The sequence below is a fragment of the Vespula pensylvanica genome, chromosome 10 (assembly GCF_014466175.1).
Source record: "Vespula pensylvanica isolate Volc-1 chromosome 10, ASM1446617v1, whole genome shotgun sequence".
Lineage (NCBI taxonomy): Eukaryota > Metazoa > Arthropoda > Insecta > Hymenoptera > Vespidae > Vespula > Vespula pensylvanica.
The window spans coordinates 2,352,281-2,368,632 of record NC_057694.1 but is presented as its reverse complement, the minus strand read 5'-3'; the positions used below and the strand labels follow the sequence as shown (position 1 = coordinate 2,368,632).

General features: G+C 32.1%; 1 protein-coding gene across 3 annotated transcripts; it reads left to right on the top strand.

Moving 5' to 3' along the window:
- Window positions 1-3,888: 3,888 nt before the first annotated feature.
- LOC122632464 (gliomedin-like) lies at window positions 3,889-13,331 on the top strand. 3 transcript variants are annotated; one of them, XM_043819253.1, is made up of 16 exons: window positions 3,889-4,186; window positions 6,704-6,987; window positions 7,998-8,135; window positions 8,285-8,624; window positions 8,735-8,779; window positions 9,038-9,163; window positions 9,264-9,413; window positions 9,508-9,636; window positions 10,257-10,438; window positions 10,505-10,613; window positions 10,704-10,925; window positions 10,990-11,207; window positions 11,274-11,487; window positions 12,150-12,333; window positions 12,447-12,549; window positions 12,642-13,331. In XM_043819253.1, the coding sequence occupies exons 2-16, from the start codon at window positions 6,727-6,729 to the stop codon at window positions 12,747-12,749; spliced, it is 2,529 nt and encodes an 842-aa protein (XP_043675188.1). In that variant the 5' UTR covers window positions 3,889-4,186; window positions 6,704-6,726; the 3' UTR covers window positions 12,750-13,331. The 3 variants fall into 3 exon arrangements, with proteins under 3 accessions (XP_043675188.1, XP_043675187.1, XP_043675190.1); XM_043819252.1 differs by having other exon boundaries at window positions 9,261-9,413; XM_043819255.1 differs by lacking the exon at window positions 7,998-8,135 and having other exon boundaries at window positions 9,261-9,413.
- Window positions 13,332-16,352: the final 3,021 nt, after the last annotated feature.

The following is a 16,352-nucleotide window of genomic DNA, read 5'->3' as shown; positions in this document are numbered from 1 at the left end:
TCGATCACATAGATCAAAGTTATTGAAGAAAGATCGAATACGATAAGTACGAATCCTGAAACGTGATTCATTGAACGTTGACGATTTAAACTCATTGCAAATTAATTATTGAATTTATGTTTCGAAAAATAAACGATAATATTCGATATTTCGATTTTTATCTATGATTGACGCATGATATTTTCATGTCCGATCGTCGATATAAAATGTTTCGATTTTAAAGTTATTCCATTTTTCCGATTTGGAGAACATTTTATGAATTTATTCGTTGTTAAGATTTGATGTGTATAATTAAGAAGTTAATTTCTACGATATAGTTAACGAAATAGCTTTTTTATCTCTTCTCTCTTTCCTTTCCTTATTCCATAATCCCGTTAATTACATGAAAATTACGAAAAAATAAAAATTACGAGATATCTATTTTTATTCTGACGTCTGACAGAAAAATGAACTCCAGCCGCCTGCGCTTCTCTCTCTTATGGACCATCTGGATTCCCCACCACTTCTTCTATCACTGCAGCTTTTTTGTATAATATAACTCAAATGCGGCATTCCTTCCTCCATAGGTTTTCAACTTATACAAGGTAGGACAAAAGTTCCTAAGTAATTTTACAAGTCAATTAGCCTTTTTTCGAGACTTTTTAGACTAATCCTTATTTTTAAATTCTAAGTAATACAAAACTAGGAACATTTGACCTATCCTGTATATACAATCGAGTTGTATACTTATATATCCTTTTTTTCTTTTATTTTTGATACTAATCATTTCTTATTATTAATTGAATCAACATAAAAAATACGAAGATATAATCTTCCTTAAATAGATGTATAATATTTTTATCATTTTTGAACAAACAATATTTTCTCTAATGATGTTGCATTTTTCACTATAATGATCGCAACCTTTTCAATTCAAGTAAACGCGTATAACGAACTTCGATATCGTTTATCGCAGAAACTATGCGTCGATTGTGTCGTGAAAATAGATTCATAAAGGATAATTCATCATCACGTTGAATATATCGTGTTAAATGAAACGCGTACGTGTATCCGTTGGATATTCGTTGACCCGTTTTATATTCTTTTTCATTAATTAATTCATTAATAATATATTTATTTATTTATTTATTCCTTTCGGATCTTTCCTTTTCAATTCGTATTCGATATTTTTATTTTTTAATTATCGTCACAATTCCAGGAAATATTGATGATTATTGAAAAGGTACTCGTGGAATTTGTATTAATATTCTTTACAATTTTAGTTAGATTTAAAATATTGATTTTCCAACAAACACATTTAACAACAAAGCTGTTCATATGAAATAGTTTAAATAAATATTACATTTCCCCTTCACAATTTTTATTCGAACTTTTATTTGAAATATTTGCTTATAAAATCAATAGAATCAGAGATATTTAATCATATCATTTAAAATGAGACACCACCTATAGTATATGTATCGTCCAACGCCAAAATGGGAATGTCATTAAAACGCCATATTAAGGTTAATTTAGGGAAAACACACTATCCTGATTAAAACGCGTTGTTACGTAGAAGCAAGCAGATTCGTCCGGTTTGGGATAGGACTATGCAGAGTTAACATTGTAGAAACGAGTTTGCTCGTGTTATCTCGACCACAGCTCAGAGAGCAACAAACCAAACGCATTAATGTTACCGATTTATACCGAATGAACGGAACGTTACTTTCGTTTTGCTTTTTTTTTTTTCTTTTTTGGAAACTATGAATTGTGAGAGAGTAAGATAAAGAGAAAGAGAGAGAGAGAGAGAATAGTGGTTGAAATAGCCCTACGATGTAGTTAACGAAGATAGTCCGACGTAAAAATGTCTTCTATGCGAAATGCTGAATGGTGGACGTTTTATCGATCTACCTGCCATTTACCTTGGAATTTTTATTAAAGCAAGACGCTTAGGTCGAACTGAGAAAAAAAAAGATCAGTTCTGTAGAGTTGCGTCTGGTTTAAAAGAAACAAAATGGATCGACGTTAATATGTACTTACATATATGCAGATAGATGTATAAAAAGGTAGCAGAGTGAAAGAAGAAAGATAGGAAAGCTAGCTTGCAAGGTCTTTGACATATACATATTCATATATATATATATGTGTGTGTGTGTGTGTATATATATATAACTGAATATGTATACAATACAGATAGGTAAAGATATACCTATGTATATAATGTATAATACATCTCACTAATGTCTCTAAGCGCTTTCTGTAAACCTTTAGTAGACCGCAAACGGCCTGAATTCTCATCTCCGTTTCTACAGTTCGCAGTTTCTCGATGACAATACTCTTGGTACGTCCATTCATCGAACGAAGCTTAGAATAAGGAAGAAAAGGAAAGAGATAAAATAAGGAAAGAAAGAAAGAAAGAAAGAAAGGAAGAAAGAAAGAAGGAAAGAAAGAAAGAAAGAAAGAAAGAAGGAAAGAAAGATAGATTACATTCGTTGTGATTTATCTTTTATCTTTAAAGATCGCCGTTGATACAAATAAACTTTTTCTTTCAGATTTTTCAAAGGTAAAATATAAATTCTCCTTCCTTCCTTCCTTCTAAACTTCCTCGATCCAAGAAGTTGCTTGCGCGTCTTTCAAAGACTCATCCTTATAGAACGGATTTATTCATCGAAAATTAACGACCTCCCATCGAGATCCCATTCATCTCAAAGTTACTTCGACCCTGCGAAGAATTCCTTTTCGAGCGATTGTTTCTTCTAAGAAGTGAGAAGAGGAATGAGAATAAAAAGAAGAAAAGAAGAAAAGGAATGTGAAACTATAGAAAACCGATGGATATCGACATGGTAACTTTATCGTCACGTCTCTTGTAAAAAAAAGTTTAGAGAAATATTCGATAAGGCTCAAAGGATCCTTTAAAAGGATTACCATCCGTGACGAAAACGTACCTCTTCCACAGCTTGGAATTTGCTTTCGACATTTGCGATATTAAAATCGTTCTCGTTCCAATCACGAAGCAAAGGAATACGATTAATCGTCTTTTTTAATCTACATTTTTGACGTCCTTTTTTTCTGTTTCTTTTCCTTTACGGGAAAAATAACGAATCAGACCTATCAAATTTTTCTAACAACTTCACGGGTATCGTAAAGACGAACCTAAGGAAAAAAAAGGAAAAAGGAGTTTACAATCTTGGTTAGATCGTATACGGAACGTGAAAGAATTATTACATGCTGTACTTTATGTACAATGAACACACACACACACACACACACAAGTCTGAGAAGTATGTCACAGAGTTTTATGACAAACTTCTGTATGGTAGGAAAACAACGAGACGACCGGTCGAAGGATCCAATCTGATTTGTTACATAAAAAAAGTACAAGATGTAAAGATAACAAAAAGAGGGAGAGGCATAAAGAGAAAAAAGATGAATAACAGGGTTGTACATCTAACTATATAGGAAATGGTTGCATCCTCGAAGTACATAGAAGCGATTTAAAGGAATGGTTTATCTTCACGATAGAAATACGCACTTAACGCGCGCTGTACTCCCGCCACTGTCATAAAACCCTCCCCTCGAAGTGCACTTTAAAGCTCCTACGGAACAAGGCTTGCAAGCACCCACACACGAGGAAAGAAAGTTACCCACTCTCTCGTATATTCCAAACCCATGCATGCACGTCCGTGTAAACGGATGTATACAATGCAAGAATAGCGACGCGCCTGCGCCGTCGTCAATGAAGCCACCGCTGGACGTCAGTTTACGTTAGAACGATTATCTTGGACAGTCGCGTTGCTCGTGCGTGCTCCGTTACGGATAAATCTTGATCTCTTTCTCTTTCTCTCTTTCTCTTTTTCTCTATTTCTCTCTCAGTATTTTTCTATCGTCGTATAAGAAAAGAGAGAAAATAAAAAAACGATTATTTTCATTTCGTTTTTGGTTCATTCACAAATTCATAAATTTGGTATTTTTACATTACTTTTTACATGTGTACGTGTGCCTGTGTCTCTGTGTATGTGTGTGTGTATGTGTAAAAAGATAGTGAAGTGAAACGATCAAGTAAATCATAGTGATCGAATATAATAGATCATTTATTTATATGAAACCAAACTAAACGATCGACGATCGACAAAAATCTTGAATGAAAGTTGCTTTTCGAGGAATCTTTTGAAATTTTTCTTTTTTCCCGCGCGAGCTTTACGCGAAGGTAACGTTTAAATACAAAGTTATGGCGAAGAAACGGAAACGATTAAACGCGATAAACGATTCCTTAGATGGGTTCTTTGTTTTTCTAATTTCTCCGTTCAAGTTCTTCTTTTTTGTCATTCATGTTGACGAGAAGTAACGACGAGAGTCGACGGAAGAGTATAAACGACAGTCGAGAATTCAATTCCGTCGTCGTGACGATCAATCAATCGACCCAGATCTACGAAGTTTACTCCCCCTATTGTGCGTGTGCGTGTGTGTGTGTGTACGTGTGTGTATACATACAACACATACATACACACACATATATATAAGTCGCGGAGAACCGCGAGTCTTCTCAGCTGCAATAAACTACCGACTTCGATCGAATCGTACGAATATCTTTAACGCGATCGCGTCGAGAGAGAGAGAGAGAGAGAGAGAGAGAGAGAGAGAGAGAAAGAGAGAGTCAAGTATAAGCACCAAGATCCCTATGCAAATTCGTAGCCACTGCTAATTTACATATTCGCGATTATACCATGAGATTTATCGCGTTATAAAAATCATACCAAGGGGTTCCTAGTAATCCTTCTGAAAGAAGAGAGAGAGGAAGAGAGAGAAAGAAAGAGAAAGATGAAATCATTGTGTGAATTAAAAACGTAAATCATTAGAAAAGTTTGCGTGATACTTTTTGAAAATTCGAAAAACATCAAGATTTTTAGATAATTAAGACATGTTTCTTTATTTTTCTTTTCTCTTTTTTTCTCTCTTTCCGTTGTTTATCTATCTATCTATTTTTCATAAATTATTAAAAATATTTCGCGAGAAATATTCTTTGAAGATTCAAAGAGGAATATTTAGATTTTTAGATCCAAGAAATCCTTCTTTCTTTCTCAATAAATCATTAGCACTTCGTGTTTTTCTTTCTTTTTTTTTTGTGTATTTAATAGAGAACATTTAGACTTTTAGATCGTAGGAATGTCTCTTTATTTATTTATCTTATCTATTTATCTATATCTCTCTTTTTCATAAATCATTAAAAATATTTCAAGTGTTTTTTTTTAGAAAATTCGAAGAAGAAGAACATCTAGATTTTTTTAATGGAAGAGATGTCTCTCTTTTCCTCATAAATCTTTAGAAATACTTTGCGTATTTATTCTAGAAAATTCGGAGAAAAACACCTAAACTTTTAGATCGAAGAAATATTTCTTTATTTTTTTTTGTCTCCTTCATCTATGTTCTTTCTCTCTTTCCCTCTCTCTCTTCTTTCGTAGAGAATAGATTCCGGAGAATGGGACTCGTTAAGCCTTTGATCCTTGGCACGGTGAAAAATCAACCGCGGGAAATATTCATAGGATTATCCACGCGTTAAACGTGTCCCTCCTTTTTCTGACCCTTTGCACTCGGATTTGCTTTATTGTTGGAAATCGGCCAGCCGGAATTAATTCGAATTCGTCCAACCAAAAAACTATACGGGTAACGTCGACTGATATTACTTTATTCTGATAAATTCTTTTGTCTTTATATGTATATATTAATAATACGCTTAAATTTGTAATTTTATCTATGGTAATTTGAGATTAAAAGAAAATAAAATTTAAAAACGAAAAAGAATATTTGATTAGTTGCACTTTTATAATATCATTTTATTAATAATGAATTTATAAAATTAATTAAAAGAAATATTCGTTATTTCATTTTATTAACGATATGCATATATGCATATATATATATATATATATATATATATAAGTAATAAAAGTTAAAAATTGTAAGATGAAGTAGTAAAAAAGACGATAATGATCTAGTGAGATGATATAAGTTGAGAGTACTCTGTCTTTTTCTATCTCTCGGTCTTTCTCTTATAACACTTGCGTTTAGATCGAAACTTCTCTGGCGTGGGTCGAGAAAGTTTTCACTTACCGAACGAAAGATAAACTCCTTCGAAATTTTTTGTTTCACGAGCGACATCGGCGACGGCGGTGGCAACGGTAGCTCATTAAAAATAAATATTGAGTGAAGTCGGGGGGGAGGGTGTAGGATGGAGATATCGAAACTTGTCCGTGACTTATCGATCTTGCGTTATAGCGAAAGAACCTCTTGGAAGAACTTAATATTTTCATAACGAAGCCTAGTAACAGTCGGGAAAGTTTAGATAATGGAAGCTTACTATGCGAGAGAAAGAGAGAGGGATAGAGAGGGTGAGGGAGGTAGGGAGAGGGAGAGAGAAAGAGAAAAATAAAAAAGAAAGTAGTTAATTGAATCATGGATAAGCGAAATTCCATTTTACTTAAATACGTTTTTACGCGATCAGAAGAATTCAAAAAAGAATTAGAAAGAAAAAAAAAGAAAAAAGAAAAAAAAAAGAAGAACTGACGGAAAAATATAAGAGAAAGAAAGAAAGAAAGAAAGAAAAATAAGAAAGAAGAAAGATCACTATTAAGAAGTAAGATTCATTTAACGTTTCCGTTTTTTACCTTCTAATAAAATAAAACTAGACAATACATTAATCTAAAAACAATGATGCCATTTTTCGTAGGAATAAAAGAAGTAAGATTAATCATGAATGGGAAAAATACGGTAAAGTTAGATAACGGGATGTTACAGCCTCGTATTTTACTTTATCTCATTCTCGCACAATTTTTCTTGCAATTCTTTACCTCGGTATACCTCTATACGTACGTAGTAAGTGTAGAAAGTGAGCTTCGAATAATAAGAAGTGGAGAGTGTGAGAGATCTCAGGAAAATGAAAAGTTTATTCGACGAAGGCGAAGCAGCGCATTACCAACAACGGGAGACAATGCGGTTTCTGACATATCCAGGGTACGTGAGTCTACGTCTGATAATGTACAAACAGAACGTCGATAATCCTAATTAAACTAGCCATCGCAAAGTAGCGAATTAATGGAATTCTCAGAACGTGATTTTGGATGGAATTGAACATTCTCTCGAGTACTACGTTGAAAACGTTCAATCGTTATGCTCGTGAAATAAATCTGATTCCGGTTGTCTGCAAAAAGAAAAGAAAAGAAAAGAAAAGAAATAAAAAATAAATTATATAGGAAAAAGATTGGAATATCGAAATGAATCTTTCTCAGCAGCTTTGCGATAAATAATTAAAACATACGAACGAATAAAAGCATCGCTTCTCTTCATGCCCGAACGATATTGAAAGTTTTAGAAAATATCATAAAAGGCTTTGCTTTTGCACGAGGCACGAATTGAAATCATGTAGACGTTCGAGCTTCGATTCGAGGCAAGCTGTCACCGACACATTCGGCATTCATTATTTCTATACATACAAAACTCTATTGGAGAATTTAGTAACAGCAAATTAATATTTACTTGCCGTAATATGATTTCAAATTTTCATTTAAATCGACGGCTTACGTACCGAATATAAGCGTACATATCAACTGTTCATTTCTATTGTTAACTCAAATGGAAATATAACGACTATTGTCGAGCAAGTGTTAAAAGCTGTATTTTCGTATTCTTTTGGAAAAATTCTGTTTTTGTTCTCTCCTTTTTTTCGTATCACAAAAGACGAATGCTTATTTACTGCAAACTAGGTTTTCCAATACAGTGACATTCATTTAAAGATTTTCTATCGAAGCCAAGCTACATATATAGATAGACGCATATACACGTCCTTTTTATGTTATATATATATATATATATATATATATATATATGCACATATATATACATACATACATACATTATTTTAGCCGTTGTTCAAGAAGCAACTTTCGTCCGTGACGGCTCGTTCGACGAAGGATTTAATCTGATTAAAACTAGCGGTGTAATCGCAATTCTGCTCCTTGTATCAGATTCGAGAGGATAAAGAGCTCGCGAAGGAATCGAAAAAGGTAACCGCGCCACCGATTGCATTATCAGGCTCTTCATCTTCCCCGACTGCTCCTGGCGGCCAAGATTGGGTTTGGTTAAATGCCGATACTCGTATACAGGTCAGTTAGCTTGCAACAGCGGCATGTATCGGCAAACAAAATGCTTTGTTTTCAACGTATTACCTAAATCATTCGTATCTTCCATTCTCTTCTTTCTCTTTTGAAATTGATCGGATCGTATAAAAGATCTTTTGTAAAATATGTTTCAGTTCGATGCGATAGAAAACTTTTGTCGTTCCTCGACAAAGTATTGTCCACCTGGTCTTCCTGGCTCACCTGGAAATCCTGGCCCACCTGGTTTGCCTGGTCTGCCTGGTGTACCAGGTACACCAGGACCAGAAGGACCTCCAGGATTAGCAGGACTTCCTGGAATCAGAGGACCAAAAGGTGAAATAGGACCACCTGGTATAGATGGAAGAGATGGTATTCCAGGTGAACCAGGCCTGGATGGTATACCTGGACGTAGTGGTCTCGATGGACTTCCCGGATTAAATGGTAAATCAGGAGAAGATGGTATACCAGGATTTCCTGGTAGAAATGGAACGGATGGTACGATCTTTATGGTTTTTTTTTATTCTTAGATTCGAAGATCTCTCTACTTGAAAAATATTCTTCCCTATTATTACTACCATTTCGTTTAATTTTCTGAACCTTTTTAGGGAGACCAGGTCAACCAGGTCCTCAAGGGCCACCGGGACCGCGCGGTAAGTTACGCGTTGAAAAGGTCTTTGTACTTACGAGAGTATCTTAAAAATTCGTTTAAGAGAAGCACAGTTATCGTCTCTTTAGTATTACTATTAATTCTTTGAAGTATCTACTCTTGATGAATGTGTGTAAAAAAAGGGCTTATTTAATCTCGTTAGTCTTCTATTCTGTTGAAGGATACTCAAATAATTTGAAAAGATTTAGTTAAACGTGTACTAAATTGAAAAAAAAAGTGACGTGTCTTTAACACGTTTTAGGAGATATTGGTCCACCAGGACGACCAGGAATGTCTGGACAAGATGGAAAACCTGGAATATCTGCTTGGAAAGTTCATATGAATGATTACAATGTTAATGATTTGTTAATACCACCGTCTATTTTAGGTAGCTTCTTCGTCTTCACTTCTAATGAAGAGATTTCGAATTATAAATTTTATCTCTTTCTTTCTCTCTCTTTCATATGTACATATAACTTTATAAGAAGATAATATGGTATCACGGAATGGAACTGAATTGATTACCTTGAGAGAAGGTAGTAATGTAAGATTGAGATGTGCAACGAGTGGAAGACCACCACCTGTTGTTCAATGGTCTAAGACAGATGGTACTGTTATACCTTTAGGATCTTGGCATGGTAAGAGCATCGAGTAATAGTATATATATTTCTTAATATAAACAAAATAAGTTATTTGTAGTAATGAAATAATAGCGTGTCTTACTTTACACAGTGACTTCCGTAATAGGCACCACGTTTAATATAAGCGTAGTGAATAGAGAACACATGGGTGAATATACGTGCGTTGCAGACAATGGAATACCGCCTCGAGCATCTAAAAAGTTTAAACTTCAAGTTAGATGTAAGTATATTCATAAAGTTTTAACAATCATATATTAATAAACCAAATAATTTATTTGCTAAAATCTCATAAAGTTTTGTTTGAATTTTGAACCATTAAATAGATAAAAAGTTGCGATATTATTAACGGAATTACTGACATTTGCAAAATTCATGTAAAACAGTATATATACAAATAATTATTCTCTTCGGAGTTAAATTATATATATATATATTATCGATTTCATGCATATGTATACACCTGCTTATATATCCTGCATAGTGAACACACTTCCTATAAACGTGCACGTGTTCTGAATATAAATATGTAATAGTAATCTGTATACAACACCCTATCGATTCAATTTGTCTTTAGTGTCATCTCAGAATATGTAATAAGATTGACCAACTGATTTGTCACACAATAATCCTTTTTTATCAATTAATATCGATAAAATGGATTATTAAGAAGCTACAGTCAATATTCTGAAGTAGCAAAAACTTTATAGGGTCTGACGAGGAACTAAAGTCAACAAGAGATAGATATATAGAAATTTACAAATTGAAATCTTTAGAAAATTATTGATTAATTATTTTTTATCTTATTTCGTCAAAAATTCACTTTATTCACTTTATTTATAGTTCCACCCTTTATCCGCATACGTAATCAATTGGTCCTCGTGCGAAGTCAGAGTACAGCTATCTTAGAATGTGAAGTCGAGGCATTTCCGGAGCCAACAGTTCATTGGGAACGTGTCGATGGTCGACGTTTGAAAATGTCCGACAAATATCGTATGGAAATTTATGAGAGAAGAGATTACAAGGTAGTCCTGATAAAGATGATCATCATTTATAAACGTGAATCTAAAAGGGATGGATTTTTATTTCAGTTTAAAATGCGTTTGAAGATCCTTCGAGTTTTATCGAACGATCACGGTACCTATCACTGCGTTGTGAAAAATGATATCGATGTTACGAAAGGTTCTCTCATAATCGATGGTCGGTTCAATATATCAGTATTTATTTATTTATTTATTTATTTATTTAATTATTTATAAAGAAATGTACGTTTTTATTCTTCATCGTTAGACGATATCAAAAACATGGATAGATATAAATCTAATAAGCAACAACATGTGGTTTATGGAGAACCCATGCCACAGAATATCGATTTGGAAGAACTATGTCCACCCCAAGAAACTTGCCCTACATGTCCTACCATGAAATGTCTATATACCGACATAGACGGCTACGTAAATGTTCAGCCTTTACGGAACGTTAATTTTACCGGATTGCCGTCAAGATTAGTAGGTAAGTATTTTTCGTTGTGCGAATATCTAATCCAATATATTACTTATAAATCGTATGGAAATAGATGGTGTAATAGAAGCAGTGGGTAAGCCAGTGTTGAAGGGAACTATGGACGATCATTATGGCAGTTGGATGCACGATCCGTCTCCAAGGTTCGATGGAATTTCGGATAAGCATTGGATTACACGAAAGAATGAAACATCTTATATATTGGAATATAAATCCAAAGAACATTTTAAAAATAAGACACCACAAAAAATTGAATTACCATATCCATTTCAGGTTGGTAATCGATATAATAAATCGTTTTGATATAAATTTGTGATACCGTACATACGCGTGTTATAGGGAAACGGACATATAATATACAATGGATCATTTTTCTACAATCCTAAAAATCGATCGTCAATATTTCGATTCGATCTTTACCATGGTCAAGGATGTGATATATTTTTTTCGGCGTGCGAATTGCAACTACCTGGTTTATATGTTAACACTAACAACTATCTTTACACTCCTAATCATAATTTTAATTACGTGGACTTCAACGTTGACGAAAATGGTATGACGATTTAAATGGTTGGGAACTCGTTAAATGTGTGTCTGTGGGTTTTCTTAAGGATTCTTATGGCTTTTCAAAGATGAACATGTGTACTTGATAAAAGCCGTATGTCTGTCTGGTAGCCCGCGGGCCGCTTTGGCTCGAAGGTAGTATGCATTGCATGCGCTTGCGGTCCACGCGTACATAAAGGACGGGACTGTGGTCGATGGTACATACTCTAAAGCCGATAGAGATCAGCTAATAACGTGTTATGAAACACGTGTATGAAAGCAGTAATATGCGTGCGTCATAAATATCTACGAGTCTTCCATTATACGTTCTACCCATGTCTACCGGCATTTAATAATGTACCACGCACATTTTTAAAAATTCATTCATCCTTCACTTTACATGCGATATACGATTACAATGTTTCAAATATCTTATACAATTTTTAACTTAGATGAATAGAAAGTTAAAATATAATATCAAAAAATATACTTATTACTATGTATGTCACTATAATGATTAAACTATAATATTTTTTAGAATATAGTATATATAGTATAATATTAAACTATAGTATTTTAATATTATAATAAACTATATTATTTTAATATAATATACTAGTAATTAATATGTAGTATTTATATTATGGAAAATACATATAGATAATTTTATAGGTTTATGGGTAATTTATGGATTACCATCCAATAATACGGTCGTGATGAAAGTGGGTGCTACTGATCTCAGTCTTCAATATGCATGGAACATCAGTATCGATCACCATAAATTTGGAGAAATGTTTATTGCCGGAGGAGTTTTATATGCTGTTCACAGCGTAACGGATGAAACCATGAAAATTCGGTAGGCATAAAAAAATACATTTCTGTGTGTGTGTATGTGTGTGTGTTCACAGAAAAATAATGCAGATATTTTCTATGGTCTACTGAATAAATAGTTTTTTTTTTTTTTTTCAGATTAGCTTTAGATTTATACAAAAATTCAACAGTGGATGTACATTTGTCCTTCTCCAATCCATATCATAAAACTACAGCTGTCAGCTATAATCACAAAACGAAGGTTTGTAATGCTTCAATAGACGAACGATGCGATATATTTTCTATTTTGGTGTTATAACTGTGTGTCTAGGAAGATAACAAAATTGTTTACAGGAATTATATACATGGAACAAAGGAAATTTATTAGCTTATCCTGTAAAATATCAAGGTCTCATTAATGTTACACTAAAAGAGGAACTCAAAGATACGGACAACGTCTAATAAATTAATTTTAAATGCTAACTGTGATAGTCCATCTTTGATCGATATCAGTTTGCTAATTTTTATAGTATAACAATGTAACCAAAAAATATCTAATTAGGAAGATACAGGTCATCTAAAATATCTATATAAACTATATTTAAGTCTATTCATTCATTCTTCGCTGTGCGACCTCAGTAACAGATATCGACAAAGTTGTACTTTCGTAATTCGTGTTTTACCAATACGAGAGAAAAGGACATTTTCTTATTTCTTTTAATGCAGAAAGATTCCACAAACTCTCGTATAAGAATCTATATCAAGAATCTAGAGAAGAAGAAAAACGAAATGAAAAAAATGAAGAAACTGATAACGAGGAATAGGTACTTTGATGATCGTACTATTTAACAAAAATCAAAATACATAAATCAATGTCATAAGCTCAATTTTCTTTATTGAAAGAAAAAAATCTAGTTGAGAGCTATACCCAAGAGTCTCATCCGAGAACAGAACATAATAAATATCAATAAATAAGAATAAATACTTATTAATAAGAATGAATATATATATAAATAAGAATAAATAAAAATTAATAAGTATAAATAAAGCATTTTGATTTTATCTCCTACACATTTATTAGTTAAAAGTTATGTAAGAATCAATTATGATATTGTTACGTGCTTCGATAAATAAGAATAAATAAGAATAAATGAGAATAAATAAGAATCATGTGAATATATTGGCGAAAGTAAGTAGAATCGTAGAAAATTTAGTAATGATTAACCTGTAAAGGATAATTAAATGAAGAAATTAGGATTTATCAGTGCGTTTCTCTAAAAAATTATTTTAGAATTCTACTATATCTTATTTATTTATTTACGAAAATAAGATTAACAATGTAAAATTTCAGATTCTTTGTAAAATTAATTTTAATATTTCTGTAAAATTTAATATCCAGTAAGAATTAAATAGAAAATATTTTGGAAACGCACTACTGAAATATGCAGCCATTCGCCCGGTATTACTTGGATAGTATTATCAAAAGTAGTACTATCGGAATAATAGTAATTAGATAATTCACGATAATATTTTCATAATCGGATAGATCGCAAGTAATACCGATCCAGATCTCATCACATGGAGGTTGTTGCATATGGAGATCCACGAGCTAAAATAACATACTAATCAATCGCGTTTAATAAATCTTCTATCGATCCGATCGTAGTCGATCGAGGGTTCATCAACCGCGATTTTGCTCTAACCTACCCGTGAGAAAAAGCTTGGATGCTTTACTAATTATTTTAAAAATATCTGTAAAGTTCTACAGAGATAACGTGACATAATTGTTTGACATAATTTTTACATGCAATTTGTACATCCCAGAAATATACAAAGTACATGTATTTTATAATTACTACTATATTACACTTATAATTAATATATTATATTATTAATAAATCTAAAATTGGAGATTTAAAAGTTAAGAAAGAATTAATTCATACATAAATGCCATTTTACGATCAATGACACTCATTCATGTATCAATCCAATATATCCAGACTTTTTGAAGTATCTTAATTACTAAGTGGCAGATAGTTAACCGATCTGCCATTTTCGTCTTAAATTAGTCTTAAAGATAATTTAACCTTAGAACTAAATCCTCAATAATACTCTTAATATAAATGTGCTAAAGCGTAAAAAATGAAGCATTAGAACCCCAGCATGCATCATGCATCGTAATTACATCTTATGAATAAACATGCAATAAAATTATGATATTTTAAAAAACTTACTAACATACTTTACCAATTTGTAAGATAATGTAATATGAAATTATTCAGAATTAGTTATATATAATCTTATTAGTATAGTTTTAATATAGTTTTATTCTAATTCTATATTACTTTGTATAATATCAATTTCGTCATTACCTGAAAAATTAAACATAGTGTATATAAAACAAATCATAAAAACTGTCATAATAAAACTGCAAAAGTATGCAATTTCATTCTGTGTACTTATCGATAGTATAAATATAAAAAAAACAAACCAGACATATGATCCAATTGAAATTGTAGACCTGAAACACATCTTTTCTCATTAGTTAAACATTTTATTAATGAATATCTTTCAAATCTTTGGTCCATTTCCAAATATTTGAAATTATATTTGCTATATTGAAATTATATTTACAAAAAAAAATTTGAAAATAATTAAATTTAATATTTTATTATTTAAGCATTCTATTACTATTAAGCATTCTATTACACGATTATCGAAACAGACTGATGTTAACAAATCCAACGATGATCACCTGAAACAAAAAGAAAATACATTAATCATACAATTAATACATAAAAACATGAAATATAGCACGTCCACTCGACGTGCCAATATGTAGATGCACTTTTCAATTTAATTCCCTATCCATTTTTATCAATCCCTACATCACGTTGCAATAAGTTAAAATCTAAACGCGTGACTCTACATTACAATTTACAATGATTAAACAATTGACAAAGATTTCAAATATTATTATTAAGAATAAAAAAAAATGTATGTGAATTATATTATCAATTACTTCTTTATCGCGTTCTATATACAAAAATTACAAATAATATTCTATCAGAATGAAATATTGTATAAGAATAATTACCGTAATGTCAACGATAGTTAGTTAATTTACAAAATCTAATAATACGCGAATCTAAATATTTTGGACTCTAACTAACTATAAAACTTGTGCATCTATTGAACGATTCAGGCATGAACTTTACCAAAGAGATGGAATATCTTCAGTTATAACAATTATTACTGACGAGCAAAATGACAACGTGGTAAAAAAATAGAAAAATATGATAAGACCACGAGCCATTATCAGAGGAATATATTATGATCCTCTGAAAAAATGATTCGTCGTCGATAGTTGCCCTCTTGAGCCACAATATTGTGGGGGCCTCTTCGGCATATAGCCTCTTCTTTGCTTCGTGCCTTAACAATTGCTATAGGGCATTCCCTAACAAGAACTGCAAAGAAAAAAAAATTAAAAATAAAAGCTTATTATACATTTTATGAACTATCCTAGTCTGTGGACGATCAATGGATCGGAAGAATCCATTAATCGTACGCATTTACACAGACACATTTACTCGAATTCCCAAGCAAATATCTAATCTAATCGATGAACCTATTATTAACACTTCGCCTTTAAAAAATTAAAAAGTATCGAAAAAAACTACAAAATCTATGACACATTTCATGATCTTATCCTTTCGAAGGACAAAGAAACAAAGAATCATGTTTACTTTGTATTTTTACTATTTTTACTTTACTATATCTACATGTATAAAAAATGATATATTCTTTATAAGAAACAAATCACAAAAGAGAGTGCGAAGTGTTAATATACTTAATACTAAGTATCCAACACGTTCAAAAATCTTTGCTAATTCGAAGGAAAGAAATTTTAAACAAATGCAAAGACTTTTAAACTGTTGGATACTGATAGGTATATCTTGCAATACAGAGCATCAGCAAAATATGAGGGGAAAAAAAACACAAACATGCTGTAATATTTGTAAAATTTGCTGAAACTTTGCCTAATATGCGGATACGGAAGATTCC